This window comes from Grammomys surdaster, unplaced genomic scaffold, assembly GCF_004785775.1.
Source record: "Grammomys surdaster isolate TR1022 unplaced genomic scaffold, NIH_TR_1.0 348, whole genome shotgun sequence".
Classification (NCBI taxonomy): Eukaryota; Metazoa; Chordata; class Mammalia; order Rodentia; family Muridae; genus Grammomys; species Grammomys surdaster.
Window position 1 is genome coordinate 2,439,515 of NW_021604767.1, and position 15,125 is coordinate 2,454,639.

At 39.2% G+C, this 15,125-nt stretch overlaps 1 protein-coding gene across 1 annotated transcript; it reads left to right on the plus strand.

Annotated features, from left to right (window-relative positions):
• The first annotated feature begins 3,498 nt into the window (after positions 1 to 3,498).
• On the plus strand, positions 3,499 to 3,948 carry LOC114630925 (endogenous retrovirus group K member 7 Pro protein-like). The gene has a single exon (XM_028779251.1). It carries the CDS (start codon positions 3,499 to 3,501, stop codon positions 3,946 to 3,948), a length of 450 nt encoding a protein of 149 aa, XP_028635084.1.
• The last annotated feature ends 11,177 nt before the right edge of the window (positions 3,949 to 15,125 follow it).

The window sequence follows — 15,125 nt, forward strand, 5'->3', positions numbered from 1 at the left end:
GGCCATGGAAAAGGAAGACAGTTTTCTGAACAACAGAGGACTGGAGCAATATCCTTTGTCTGCAGCACAAGCTGCTCAACACTTGTCCTGGTTACTTGAAGCATTTGTTTTCCATTTTCTGATTCAAATGGAGCTTGCTTGCTATGTGGTAAAGGTGCTTCTTATTAACAACATGTTTTATTTTCTAGGACCTCAGTGAAATAATGCAGCATGTCTTAGAATCCAAACAGGAAGCACTGTGTGATCTGTGAAAGGATGGGTTATTTGTAAAACAGTGTAAAACCCTAGTAATGTTTTCTTAAGTTACAATAAAGAACATTCCTGAGATGGCTCTTGGGGTGTAGCAATAGGGGAGAAAAGTATGGAAAGACCTGTTTGACTACTACCTCATGACTTAAAATTCTTTCATTGTTATCCAGAGTTGGTTTTGTGGTCTTAGGACAGTACTGGAATTGTTTTTCAGCCCTTGGATTAAAATAAAGCCCTATGGTCAAAAAAAAAAGTGGAGAGATTTTGGAATAAAACCACACACTGGACAATATGCCCTATGGATAATTTAAAACAAGGCAGAATTAGATTAAAAAGAAAAGGTATGCAGATGATTCCCAGGATGGCAGAGCTGGATATATGAATATTTATCTTTCCCTTTTAATATTAACTTCAGTATATTCTTACTAGTATTCTCTTTATCTGAAATATGAGACCAAGACTTTTAAACAATTCTGCTGTACTACTTAAAAAAAAAAACCCTTTGATTTTTTTTTTTTTTGTAGACTATTTGACTTTATAGTAGAAATGCAGAGCTGAACATATTCTGGATGGTTCCGATGAGAACAGGAAAGTAATGCACTTTATTAGCCCTGTCATGGACTTTCTCATTTCCTATCGTATCTACATTTAGATTTAAAATATTAAATTCTCTCAGTATTCAAATTCCCAATCGTTGATGATGGAATCCTTATTTTCATGCATTATTTTTGCATACTGAATGTCAGCTTAAAAACCATACATTAGGATGAAAGAAATGGAAATTAGTAGATTAAAAGGGAAATCAAAAGCAAAGATCTAGAAACATGGCGAGGAGAGTTCCTTTTGTTAGTCCCTTAAAGCATTTATTCACTGCTTTCATTTGTTGCTTTAATAAACTTTCTTAGGTGCCTAAGAAACCACTGAGCATTCATGAGTAAACAAAACATTCTACTTGCTGTCAAAAAGAACAAACAATTATACTAAAAAGCTGTCACAGAAATTATTCCAGTAGATGTGTGATTAGTATTATGGTAAATGCAAAGAGAGTAACTGCTCTTTAAACAGTTGCCCCTTCTATTATCCAAAGTTTTTATTGGTTTTTAACTTTTTTAAAAAAAATAACACAATACACATGGGTAATCTTTTGAAGACATGCTTGCCTTTGCTCAGAATATTCCAATGGCTTTCTGACTCAGGTAGACGAAGCTTTATTTTGATTTCTTTCTGCAGAGTAACTGAATGCTCTAAACTTAGTGGCTTAAAGTGACAACCTGACCTCTCTAACAGTTGGTTCTGATTAACTGGGTTCAGAATGCAGTTTTTATTTCAGGTCTTTCAGGTGGGTGAAATCATACGAGTGTGGAGCTAGATTCATGTAAGTCTTGATGGGCTGATGAACTTGGGCATACACAGTGGTTTCTTCCTTCACTCAGCTAGTTCTTTCGTAGCTGTGATCAGCTGCAGCGTCTCTGAGCAGGACTAACATTTGCTTCCTCAGGGTGTTATAGTCTCAGGTAGACTTCTTAGTCTTGGCGGCTAGCATCCCTTTGAGTAAGCATTTGAAGACATACATTTAATGTATCTAACATGCATTTAATGTATTCTTTAAGTAATGAATCACGCTGAGTAGATATATGGGTTACTCTAGGATAGATGCAGAAGGCTTTATGAAAAAGTGATTGCTTTGATTTGCATTTTCCAGATGACTAAGGATGATGGACATTTCTTTAAGTGAGTCTCAGTCATTAGATATATCTCTATTGAGAATAATCTCTTTAGCTCCATACCCTATTTCTTAGTTGGGTTATTTGGTGTGTTGATGTCTAATTTCTTAAAATTTTTATATATTTTGAATATTAGTCTCCTGTTGCATGTGGAGAAAATCTCTTCCCTGTAAGTTGCTGTTTTCCCCTATTGATGGTGTCCTTTTCCTTATAGGAGCTTTTCAGTTTCATCATGTCCTATCTATTGATTGTTGATCTTAGTACCTGAGCTCTTGATATTCTGTTTAGGAAGTTGGATCCTGTATCAATACATTCAAGGCTATTCACCACTTTTTCTTTTATTATATTTAGTAATACCTGGTTTTATGTTGACTTCTTTGATCCACTTGGACTTGAGTTTGGTATAGGGTTATAAATATGGATCTATTTGTGTTCTTCTACATACAGGCATCCGGTTTATTGAAGATGCTTTCTTTTTTTCATCTGACAATTTTGACTTCTTTGTCAAAAGTCAGGTGTCTGTAGGTGTGTGGGTTTATTCCTGGGTCTTTGATTCAATTTCATTGACTAACCTGTTTGTTTTTTATACTAATAATATATAGGTTTGTTACAATTACTCCATAGTACAGCTTGATATCATGGATGGTGATACCCAAAAGTTCTTTCATTGTTCAGGATTGTTTTGCCTATGCTGGTTTTTTTTTTTTTTTTTTTGCTTTTCCATATGAAATTGAGCATTGTTCTTTCAAGGTCTATAAAGAATTGTGTTGGAATTTTGATGGGGATTGTGCTGAAGAGGTAAATCCTATCCAATTTCAGTGCAAAGAAAAGAATAAAATGATAATTTAATTATTCTACACAATTAAAAAACTGCAGTGTCTTTTCTGAGACTTTGCAAACCCAACTGCTGGGGGTTAGCTGATTGTGCCCAAAATCTTAATGTTAAGGAGTATTCTATTTGTCTTGCATCTTGCATTGCATTTAAATATATAAATTTGTGTGTGTGTTTTCACACATCTCTTGATTTTAAAACTGACTAATTGGGGCCTGAGTGCTCAAGAGATCCTGGGAGACAGCTCTGAACCCAGTCTCACAGAACCCAGAGGAAGTGGGGCTCCCAGAAGCTCTAACCTGAGCAGTATCTTAGGCAAGGAGGCAGAAACACTTGCCCCAAACAGGGAGTAACCAAGACCCATGGGTGTGGTGCTCTGCCGCGCATGCGTAGTCTCCCTCCTGAAATCACCATTAAACACCAGTAAGGCGAATGCCTGAGCAGCTGGTAACTGTCAAAAGCTGACGCAGCCCGATGCGTCATACCTGCCGAGATGCATCAGCCAGTAGAGTAGGGACACGCCGACCCAATGGGTATATAAGGAGAGCTCCTCTTCCCCTCGGGGTCTTTCCTCTCTTCAGCTTCAATAAAGCTTGCTGCAGAAGGATCCTGACATCCGAGTCCATTCTTGCTGGCGAGAAAGTGACGTGGGTCACAGCTGGTGCCAAAACCCGGGATCAGGCCCATTTAATAATGGATTTACAGACCAGGCCCACTTTAACATTAAAATTGGAAGGTAAACAGTTTTCTGGCATCCTAGATACTGGAGCTGATAAGAGTATCATCTCTGCTAATTGGTGGCCTAAGGCTTGGCCTGTCACTCAATCATCCCGCTCCTTACAAGGGCTGGGATATGAAGCTAACCCCTCAGTCAGTTCACAGACCCTCTGTTGGGAAGCCCCCAAAGGCCAGATTGGAACTTTTACCCCATATGTTCTTCCACTGCCAGTCAACCTATGGGGTCGAGATGTGTTACAACAACTAAATTTACGGCTGACTGACACCTATTCTCCACAGGCCGTTAACATGATGTCTCATATGGGCTATCAAGAGGGTAGAGGACTAGGGGCGAGGGAACAAGGCAGACCTGATCCCATCTTCCCCGTATCTCAGTCAGACAAGAAGGGCCTGGGTTTTTCCTAGGGGCCGCTGGAGAGTCTAAGCCCATAACTTGGCTCTCAGAGGAAGCTGTGTGGGTTCCCCAGTGGCCTTTGTCCTCTGAAAAATTGGGTGCAGCTATGCAACTAGTGGAAGAACAGATAAAATTGGGACATTTAGAGCCATCCATCTCTCCCTGGAATACTCCAATCTTTGTGATTAGAAAGAAATCGGGACTCAGTCAAGTCTGCAAAAGAATTGGAACACCTGACGGAGGGAGTGTCCAAAACTCTGGACCAGACCTCCTTTTTGTCCTCATAGTTAAAAGGGGGAATGATGGTGGTTAACCAAAGGATAGATCTAGTTGAGAAAAGGCTTGAAATCCTCTTTGATTTGGCACGCTTAGGGTGTGAGCAAAAGGTGGGGTCCTTGTGCATTACCAGTGTTCAATATCAAAATTGGACTACAGCAGCTAATCTTTCTCATCAATTATCTGAATATCTTATAGGAAATTGGTCTGAACGTTTTGAAGATGCCCTCCTACAACTGCGATGGTCCATTACAGAGATCAACTCTACCCGCGTGGATGTGTCCCTAATCGAGGGACTTTCATCCTGGGTGTCTTCTCCTATTTTAAAGAGTGGGTGGGAGTGGGACTTTTTGGAGCTATTTTGTGCCTGGGTCTGGTGTGTACCCTTTTTCTGCTGTGTAGGATGCAAGCTCAATGACAGAGAGATAGGGTGGTGGTGGCTCAGGCCTTTGCAGCCTTAGAAAATGGTGACTCTATCGGCATCTGGATGTCCATGCTCAGGGACTAACATCGATAGCCCCTATACTATTCTTGCCCACGAGGTCTCTGTTCCATGATAAGGGCTGGTATGTCAATGACGGAGTGTCAAGTAAGACTCGGTCCACCTAAGACAGGGCGATCTCGGGTGAGGAGATCCACCCAGTGACGCGTAAGGATTTGAGCATTGCTCTCCTTTGCAGGCTCAGTACCATCATGAGGCCTCAAACGTAAGGGGCTACAGAACCTCCCCAAGAATCACCCACACAAGATCTCAGCTTCTGCACCTGGAGGGACTTTGCCCATTGCACCCAGTGAAGTGAGATCTGGTGCTCCAATTAATATTTAAAACAGGGGGAGATGTGGTGCGCTGCTGCACATGCGTAGTCTCCCTCCTGAAATCGCCATTAAACACCAGTAAGGTGAATGCCTGAGCAGCTGGTAACTGTCAAAAGCTGACGCAGCCCGATGCGTCATACCTGCCGAGATGCATCAGCCAGTAGAGTAGGGACACGCCGACCCGATGGGTATATAAGGAGAGCTCCTCTTCCCCTCGGGGTCTTTCCTCTCTTCAGCTTCAATAAAGCTTGCTGCAGAAGGATCCTGACATCCGAGTCCATTCTTGCTGGCGAGAAAGTGACGCGGGTCACACATGGGGACCAAAGAATTCACTCTGGACCTGGAGCACTGGTTCCTTCCGGTCTCCACCTGAGCACTGAGCAGATCTTGGGCCTCAGCTCTAATCCCAGCAGCAAAACCCATCCCAAACAGTTCTGACACATACAAGATAATAGGAAAGACAGGCTTCAGTCAGAGACAGCGCAGATAGCACCAAGGAGATCGAGATGTCAAAAGGCAAGCGCAAGAACATAAGCATCAGCAACCCAAGGTACTTGGCATCATCAGAACCCAGAACCTAGTTCTCCCATGTTAGAAAGTCCTGAATTCCCCATGCCACCAGGAAAGCAAGAGCCAGATCTAAAATCACTTCTAATGATGATGATAAAAGACTTTAAGTAGGACATAAATAACACCCTCAAAGAATTTGAGAACACAGGTAACCAGGTAGAAGCCCTTAAAGAGGAAACAGAAAAATCCCTTAAAGAATTACAAGAGAACACAACCAAGCAGGTGAAGGAATTGAACAAAACCATCCAGGAAATAAAAATGGAAGTTGAAACAATAAAGAAATCACAAAGGGAGACTACTCTGGAAATAGAAAACCTAAGAAAGAAATCAGGAGTCATAGACACAAGCATCACCAATAGAATGCAAGAGATAGAAGAAAGAATCTCAGGTGCAGAAGATACCATAAAAAATATTGACACAACTGTCAAAGAAAACACAAAATGCAAAAAGTTCTTAACACAGAACATCCAGGAAATCCAGGACATAATGAGAAGAACAAACCTAAGGATAATAGGTATAGAAGAGAGTGAAGATTCCCAACTTAAAGGGCCAATAAATATCTTCAACAAAACTATAGAAGAAAACTTCTGTAACCTAAAGAACGAGAAGCCCATAAACATACAAGAAGCCTACAAAATGCCAAATAGACTAGACCAGAAAAGAAATACCTTCCATCACATGATAATCAAAACACCAAATGCACAAGACAAAGAAAGAATATTAAAAGCAGGAAGGGGAAAAGACCAAGTAACATATAAAGGCAGACCTATAAGAATTACACCAGACTTCTCACCAGAGACTATAAAAGCCAGAAGAGCCTGGACTGGTATCATACAGACTCTAAGAGAACACAAATGCCAGCCTAGGCTACTATACCCAGCAAAACTCTCAATTACCATAGATGGTGAAACCAAGATATTCCATGACAAATCCAAATTTACACAATATCTTTCCACAAACACAGCACTACAAAGGATAATAGCAGGAAAGCTCCAATACAAGGAAGGAAATTATACCCTAGAAAGAGCAAGAAAATAATCCTCTTCTAAGAAACTCAAAAGAAGATAACCACACAAATAATGCCCCCACTACTAGCAAAAATAACAGGAAGCAACAATCCCCTCTCCTTAATATCTTTTAACATCAATGGACTCAATTCCCCAATAAAAGTCATAGGCTAACAGACTGGATATGCAAACAGGACCCAGCTTTTTGCTACACACAGGAAACCTACCTCAGAGACAAAGACAGACACTACCTTAGAGCAAAATGTTGAAAAACAACTTTTCAAGCAAATGACCCTAAGAAACTATTTGGAGTAGCCATTCTAATATGGAATAAAGTTGACTTTCAACTTAAAGCTACCAAAAAGGATAAGGAAGGACACTTCATACTTGTCAAAGGAAAAGTAAGCCAACATGAACTCTCAATTCTGGATATCTATGCACCAAATGCAAGAGCACCCACTTTCATAAAAGAAACCTTACTAAAGCTCAAAGCACACATTGTACCTGACACAATAATAGTGGGAGACTTCAACACCACACTCAGAGCAATGGACAGATCATGGAAACAGAAACTAAACAGAGATCCAGTGAAACTAACGGAAGTTATGAACCAAATAGACTTAACAGGTACCTATAGGACATTTCACCCTAAAGCAAAAGAATAAACCTTTTTCTCAGTACCTCATGGTACCTTCTCCAAAATAGACCATATAATTGGTCACAAAACAGGCCTCAACAGATACAAAAATTTGAAATAATCCCATGCATCTTATCAGATCACCATGGTTTAAGGCTGGTCTTCAATAACAACAAACACAATGGAAAACCCACATTCACATGGAAACTGAACAACATCCTACTCATTGATAACCTTGTCATGGAAGAAATAAAGAAAGAAATTAAAGACTCTTTAGAATTTAATGAAAATGATGACACATCATACCAAAACCTATGGGATACAATGAAAGCAGTGCTAAGAGGAAAACTCATAGCTCTAAGTGCATACAAAAAGAAACTGGAGACAGCATACACTAGCAGCTAGACAACTCACCTGAAAGCCCTAGAACAAAAAGAAGCTAATACACCCAAAAGGAGTAGATCACAGGAAATAATCAAACTCGGGGCTGAATCAACCAAATAGAACCAAAAAGAACTATACAAAGAATCAATAAAACCAGGAGCTGGTTCTTTGAGAAAATCAACAAGATAGATAAACTGTTAGCTATACTAATCAGAGGACAGAGAGACAGTATCCAAATTAATAAAATCAGAACTGAAAAGGGAGACATAACAACAGAAACTGAGGAAATTCAAAAAATCATCAGATCCTACTATGACAGCCTATACTCAACAAAATTGGAAAATCTGGGTGAAATGGACAATTTCCTAGACAAATACCAGTTACCAATGTTAAATCAGGAGCAGATAAATCATCTAAGCAGTCCCACAATCCTGAAAGAAATAGAAGCAGTCATTAAAAGTCTCCCCACCAAAAGAAGTCTGGGACCAGACAGTTTTAGTGCAGAATTCTATCAGACCTTCAAGGAAGACCTAATACCAATTCCCTTCAAACTATTCCACAAAATAGAAACAGAAGGGACACTACCCAATTCATTCTATGAAGCCACAATTATGCTCAAACCTAAACCACACAAAGACCCAACAAAGAAAGAGAACTTCAGGCCAATCTCCCTTATAAACATCGATGCAAAAATACTCAATAAAATTCTCCTGAACAGAATCCAAGAACGAATCAAGCAATTATCCCTCATGATCAAGTAGGCTTTATCCCAGGAATGCAGGGTTGGTTCAACATATGGAAATCCATCAGTATAATCCACCATATAAACAAACTCAAAGAAAAAACACCACATGATCATCTCACTAGATGCTGAGAAAGCATTTGACAAAATTTAACACCCTTTCATGATAAATGTCTTGGAAAGATCAGGAATTCAAGGTCAATACCTAAACATAGTAAAAGCAATATACAGCAAAACAGTAGCCAACATCAAAATAAATGGAGAGAAACTTGAATCAATCCCACTAAAATCAGGGATGAGACAAGGCTGCTCACTCTCCCTCTACCTATTCAATATAGTACTGGAAGTCCTAGGCAGAGCAATTAGGCAACACAAGGAGGTCAATGGGATACAAATTGGAAAGGAAGAAGTCAAAATTTCACCATTTGCAGATGATATGATAGTATACTTAAGTGACCCCACAACCTCCACCAGAGAACTCCTAAACCTGATAAACAACTTTAGCAAAGGATGTAAAATTAACTCAAACAAATCAGTAGCCTTCCCTTCACAATAGTCACAAATAGTATAAAATACCTTGATGTGAATGTAACCAAGCAAGTAAAAGACCTGTATGACAAGAACTTCAAACCCCTGAAGAAAGAAATGGAAACAGATCTCAGAAGATGGAAACATCTCCCATGCTCATGGATTGGAAGGATTAATGTAGTAAAAATGGCTATCTTGCTGAAAGTAATTTGCAGATTCAATGCAATCCTCATCAAAATTCCCACTCAATTCTTCACAGAGATAGAAAGAGCAATCTTAAAAGTCATTTGGAATAACAAAAAACCCAGGATAGTGAAAACTACTCTCAGTAATAAAAGAACTTCTGGGGGAATCACCCTCCCTGATTTCAAGCTGTACTGCAGAGCAATAGTGATAAAAACTGCATGGTATCGGAACAGAGACAGGCAGGAGGATCAATGGAATAGAATAGAAGACCCAGAAATGGACCCCCATACCTATGGTCATTTGATCTTTGACAAAGGAGCTAAAACTGTCCAGTGGTAAAAAAAGAGTATTTTCAGCAAATGATGCTGGTCCAACTGGAGGTCAGCATGTAGAAGAATGCAAATTGATCCATACTTATCTCCTTGTATAAAGCTCAATTCCAAGCGGATCAAGGACTTCCACATAAAACCAGATACACTGAAACTAATAGAAGAGAAATTAGGGAAAAGCCTCAAACACATGGGCACAGGAGAAAAGTTCCTGAACAGAATGACAATGGCTTATGGTCTAAGATCAAGAATTGACAAATGGGACCTCATAAAACTTCAAAGCTTCTGTAAAGCAAAGGACACAGTCAATGGGACAAAGTGGTAACCAACAAATTGGTACAAGATCTTCATCAACCATACATCTGCTAGAAGGCTAATATCCAACATATACAAATAACTGAAGAAATTAGACTCTAGACAATCAAATAACCCTATTAAAAATTGGAGCACAGAGCTGGACAAAGAATTCTCAACTGAGGAAGCTCAAATGGTTGAGAAGCACCTAAAGAAGTGTTCAGGATCACTAGTCATCAGGGAAATGCCAATGAAAACAACACTGAGATTCCACCTCACACCAGTCAGAATGGCTAAAATCAAAACCACAGGTGACCACAGATGTTGGTGAGGATGTGGAGAAAGAGGAACACTCCTCCATTGTTGGTGGGATTGTAAGCTGGTACAACCACTATGGAAAGCAGTCTGGCGGTACTTCAGAAAATTGAACATAGTGTTACCTGAGGACCCAGCTGTACCCCTCCTGGGCATATACACAAAAGATGTTTTAACATACAACAGGGACACATGCTCCAGCATGTTCATAGCAACCTTATTTACAATAGCCAGAAGTTGGAAAGAACCCAGATGCCCTTTAACAGAAGAATGGATGCAGATAATGTGGTACATTTACACAATGGAGTACTACTCAGCTATTAAAAACAATGAGATCATGAAATTCTTAGGCAAATGGATGGAGCTGGAAAATATCATCCTGAGTGTGGTGACCCAATCTCAATAGAACACACATGGTGTGCACTCACTTATAAGTGGATATTAGCCCAAAAGCTCACAATATCTAAGACACAACACATATGCCACATGAAGCTCAAGAAGAAGAAGGATGACCAAAGTGTGGGTGCTTTGGTCCTTTCTAGAAGGAGTATCAAAAGTTTCAACCAGAGCTCCCAAAGTCTAAACCTCCAGCCTGAGAGCACCAAGGGAGGGACTCATGTGTCCACCTGTATAGGTAATTGATGGTGGTCTTGTCAGACATCAGTGGAAGTGGAGGGCCATAGTCCCCAAAAGTTTGGATTCCCTAGTGTAGGGAAATTCGAGAGCAGGGAGATGGGACTGCAAGGATGTTCGGAGCACACTCTCATAAAAATAGGAGGAGGGGGTATGGGATAAGGGGTTTTGGGGGAGAATGTAGGGGAGATAACTTTGAAAGGTAAAATATCTAATAAAAAAAACAGATAATGGGTTTGGAAAAAAAAGAAAGTTTACTTATTTCAAATTATTTTAAAAAGTTTCTAGGAGATGCTAATTGGCTAAGATCTTATTTTAAGCTCTCCACAAAAGAATTTAAATCTCTGTTTAATATTCTCAAGAGAGATGTAAATCCTAATTTCCCTCAACAATTAATTGACAAAAGAGGAGTGACCTCTCAAAAAGTAGAAGTAGCTATTATTAATTGATATATTATATAGTCTGATTTGTTGTTGGCTGTTGTATAAAGTCCTTTGATAAGAGAGATCATTAATATAGATTTATATTTCTTTAAATAAAGTATTCATGACTCTGTGAGTGTGGAAGGAGTGGCTGCTGCTGCATTTGCCCTGATTTTACAAGAACTCTGAAAAATTGGCTTTAAAAACAAAAGAGGGTGAATGGTACCCCCTCACCCCCGAGGAAGGAGTCTCCTGAAATACTCTCCATCATGCCTTGTTCACTTTTATCTCTCTAAACCTGAAAGCTCATGGCAAATCTGCTGCTGACTGCCTCTGGCTTCACCTAGACCAATAAAAACTATGCCACAGTTATGTGGAAAGACCCTCTTACCCTTAAAGGGAATGGCCCAGACCCAGTTCTCTTATGGGACTGAGGATTGATATGCCTGTTTGATACCACAGAAGGCACAGCTAAATGGCTACCAAAAAGACTAATGAAATAAATAGATACCTCCACAAAGCCAGGCCCAACCATAAATACGATGAATAACAATTGACATCCAGAGAAGAGAAATCTCCTTGAGTACTCCCTTCTTTTTTCTTTCCAGGTAAAAATGAATCACCCATGATGTCTGCTGTTAGAAGTTCTAATCCAGATGCTGGCCTCTGACCTTATACTACTCAGGCCTTCGACAGGCCATTGACAAAAATAACTAACAGCTAGAGATTGACATCACTAATCTGAAGAAATCCCTTGTTTCACTGTCTAAAGAGACCTCCAAAAATTTCAAAGGACTTTATAGTACTTGATTTAATCTTTTACAATAGAAAAGACTGTGTACAGCTCTTGACTGTGTGCGGCCCTTAAAGAAGAACATTGCCTTTACATAGACAAGACAGGGATGGTTAAAAAGGGCATGAAAAAGGTCAGAGAAGGCCCTGAGAAAAGACAGAGAGAGAAAGAAAGATGAGAGCTGGTACAAGAATTGGCTTTCAACCTCTTCATGGTTGTCAACCCTACTTCCTCCCATCTTGGGATCATTAATTGGGTCCCAATTTTTGCTTATTCTTTTTGGTCCCTGGGCCTTAAATAGACTGACTAACTTTGTGAAACAACAAATAAATAACTTGGTAGCAAAACCTATTCAGATACATTATCATAAGTTAGCTATGGAGGACCATGAGACTCAAGATAAGGTTGTTACTTTATCCAGGGTGTTCCCAAAACCCATCTCCACCCAGCCTAAAAGAGGGGATTCCCACCCCTAGACCAAGCAGAGAGGGGCCACCCAGAACCCCCTGTGACTGGCGACATGAATTCTTGCTTCGGCTGTGAGGCAAAGCACTGCAAGGGAATATAAATAATAGTTAAAAATATCTCTCTGGGTTCCCTGATAGACAAGCCTGACTGCATAGGGGTTGATGTCAAAATGGACAACAACAGGGGGACCAGAATCATTACAAAGTCCCTTCCAATTACTAGAGGTCAGGCCTCTATCCCCACCTTCGCAAGACAAGAATTGCCACAGCCCTTCTATACTTAGAGAACGGAGGAGATGTCAAGGGCAGCCCTGCTTATGCACTGAAGGCCTAAAATCAGCCATAGGCCTAAAATCAGCAATAGGCCTGTCATGCATGTATACTAACACCAAGTCTTGGGTCTCTGTGGAAAACATTGGAACAGAGAGCTATAAGCTATTGTAAACAGGCAACTTTTGTGGAAATTTACCAGCCTGAGTAGTCATAGTCCTTGTAAATAGGTGGCCTTGGTGGATAATACCAACTTAGATAAGGACAAGTGAATCATAGACAGAGTCACAGTGACCTGTCCCCTGAACCTTCACTTAGCTGATACCCTGTTCTGGAAGATATCTGTACTCCCCCTGAACACCCACACTCTGGTGTCATCCCCTTCCCCATGTCCTGCCTTTTTGTGTTTATAACCCTGTGTGAATAAGTAAAGATTATGATTTGATTAAAAAAAATAAAAATATATATACAAAATAAATTAAAAAAATAAATAAAGCTAATCGACTGTATATATTGAATACACTGACTTCCACTGCATCAGGAATTTCACAAACCTTTACTGGTTTCTTTCAAGGTCACATGCATTTGCACTGCTGATAAAAGCCCTCTAAGAGTTAATGAATTTAGAGACACTGACAAGGTCTTCTTGATTAGCTTTAATTACCACTCTGGAATACCTTCTCTTTTACTATACTCTCTCACACAAATGCATCCTTGGCCTCTGGGGCAGAGCTGACATTGATTGCAGGTGGTTAGCCTTTCCTCTTTCACCACATGCCTGCCCATTGCAGAGTTCTGTGTCTTGCTGTTTTAACTCTGATGAGTGGGTACACAGAAAATGAAACTTTTATGCTTATGCATTCTTGAGACATACCAGAAGTGCAAATAGGATTCTTCTGTATTAAACTTTTCCTTTTCAAATAAAAGATGTATCATACATTATGCTTTACTGTCTTAGACATAATGAGGCAATATAAAAATCTAGGCAAAATTCATGGTGTACTATCTTATATATTATACGAGATGACATCACATTTTCCTATTATATTTCTTACAATGAATTTCTAATATTCTGAAAGCACTTCCTTGTGTATGTGTGCCTCTGGGCACATGCAGAGGTCATAGAGACATCTTGCAGGAGTTGGTCCTCTCCTTTTTCCATATGAGATCTGGGGATCAGAATTAGGTTTTCAGACTTGTCAATAAGCAACTTTACTTGCTAGGACATCTTGATGGCCCAAACTCAATTTAAATCACAAAGGCTGTCCTTGTGACTTTACAGAATAATAATTAATTCAGTTGAAATTCTGTTTGTAATCAAAGCTGTTCTTAATCTAATTCTGACTACAAGACTGATTTTTCTGTCTTTGGAAAAAACTTCCATTATAAGTAGATGGTGCCCGGTTATATAAAGATACTCCCTACTTCTGTCTGTGGCCAAATACTAACCTGTGATCCAGTGTTAGCCAATGAAATATAGAGTTAGGTGCATTAGATAATTTTCGAAATGTTTGGTTTGGTATTAATGCATTGAGAAGTATCTCTATTTACTTAAAACACGTGCAAAGGGATATAAATTTATTGGCAGCCAACTGCAATCTTAATTTACCACTGATTCCAATAACCTTGAATCCTAATCTATATTTGGCTTTGATTTTTATAGTGAATTACTGTTTCTTTTTTCAACTGCTGAGCAAGTCCAATCTGCTTATATTCATATAAAGTAGCGATACCCATACTTGCAATTATACCTGTGTAGTAAAGAGACCATGAATATTAAGAAAACATAACAAGCTGTGATTTCATTATTGATGTCATAGTATATTTAATTCAAGGCTTAGAATGAAGCCCTGCTCAGTGAAGAATTTAAGGAAAGGCATTTTATGCAAAGACCTCAATGTAGGAAATTGATTGACATATCTAGAACCTTAATACATTGTCCAGGATAGATGCAGGAAAAAAAAACTTGAGTGTGAAATGAACTGAGATGTAAGCAGTGGCTAGTTACTGAAGGATATTTAGAGCATAACAAATATTGACAGGATCAATAGAATATCTAGGGTTGTAAATGCTTGGTGTTGTGTTTTTCTTTATATCATCCTTGCATCTTTGTAATAACAGGAAGGGACAGATTTGACAGATGGCTAAGTGAGCCAAGATGGGGAGGTATGCCCTGATATGTCTTGCTGCTCAGTTTTTCTCTGTAAGTACAATATTCATATATTTGACTTCAAAGTTTTCTTTCTTTTAAATATAATGAATTCAGTTTTCAAACATGAGAGGAAAATTTAAAGAGTCCATCTTATCTTCACCAAAATCAGATACTTTGAGTAATTCTTTTAGTTGATTTGAAAAAAAAAATGAGAAAAGTTTTAGTTGAGCCACAGAGTTGAGATATTTTACTATCAACAATGGGAAACATTCAGTTGTACCTCACTGATATACTACAGACTTATTACTAATGAGGTATCTCCCAAGACAGCATGTATCTCAGCATAGTGAGTCTGATTCTTGGAGTT

Bases quoted from the DNA above. Each gene is read 5' to 3' on its own strand.
- LOC114630925 (XM_028779251.1), top strand. From the start codon at position 3,499: ATGGATTTACAGACCAGGCCCACTTTAACATTAAAATTGGAAGGTAAA.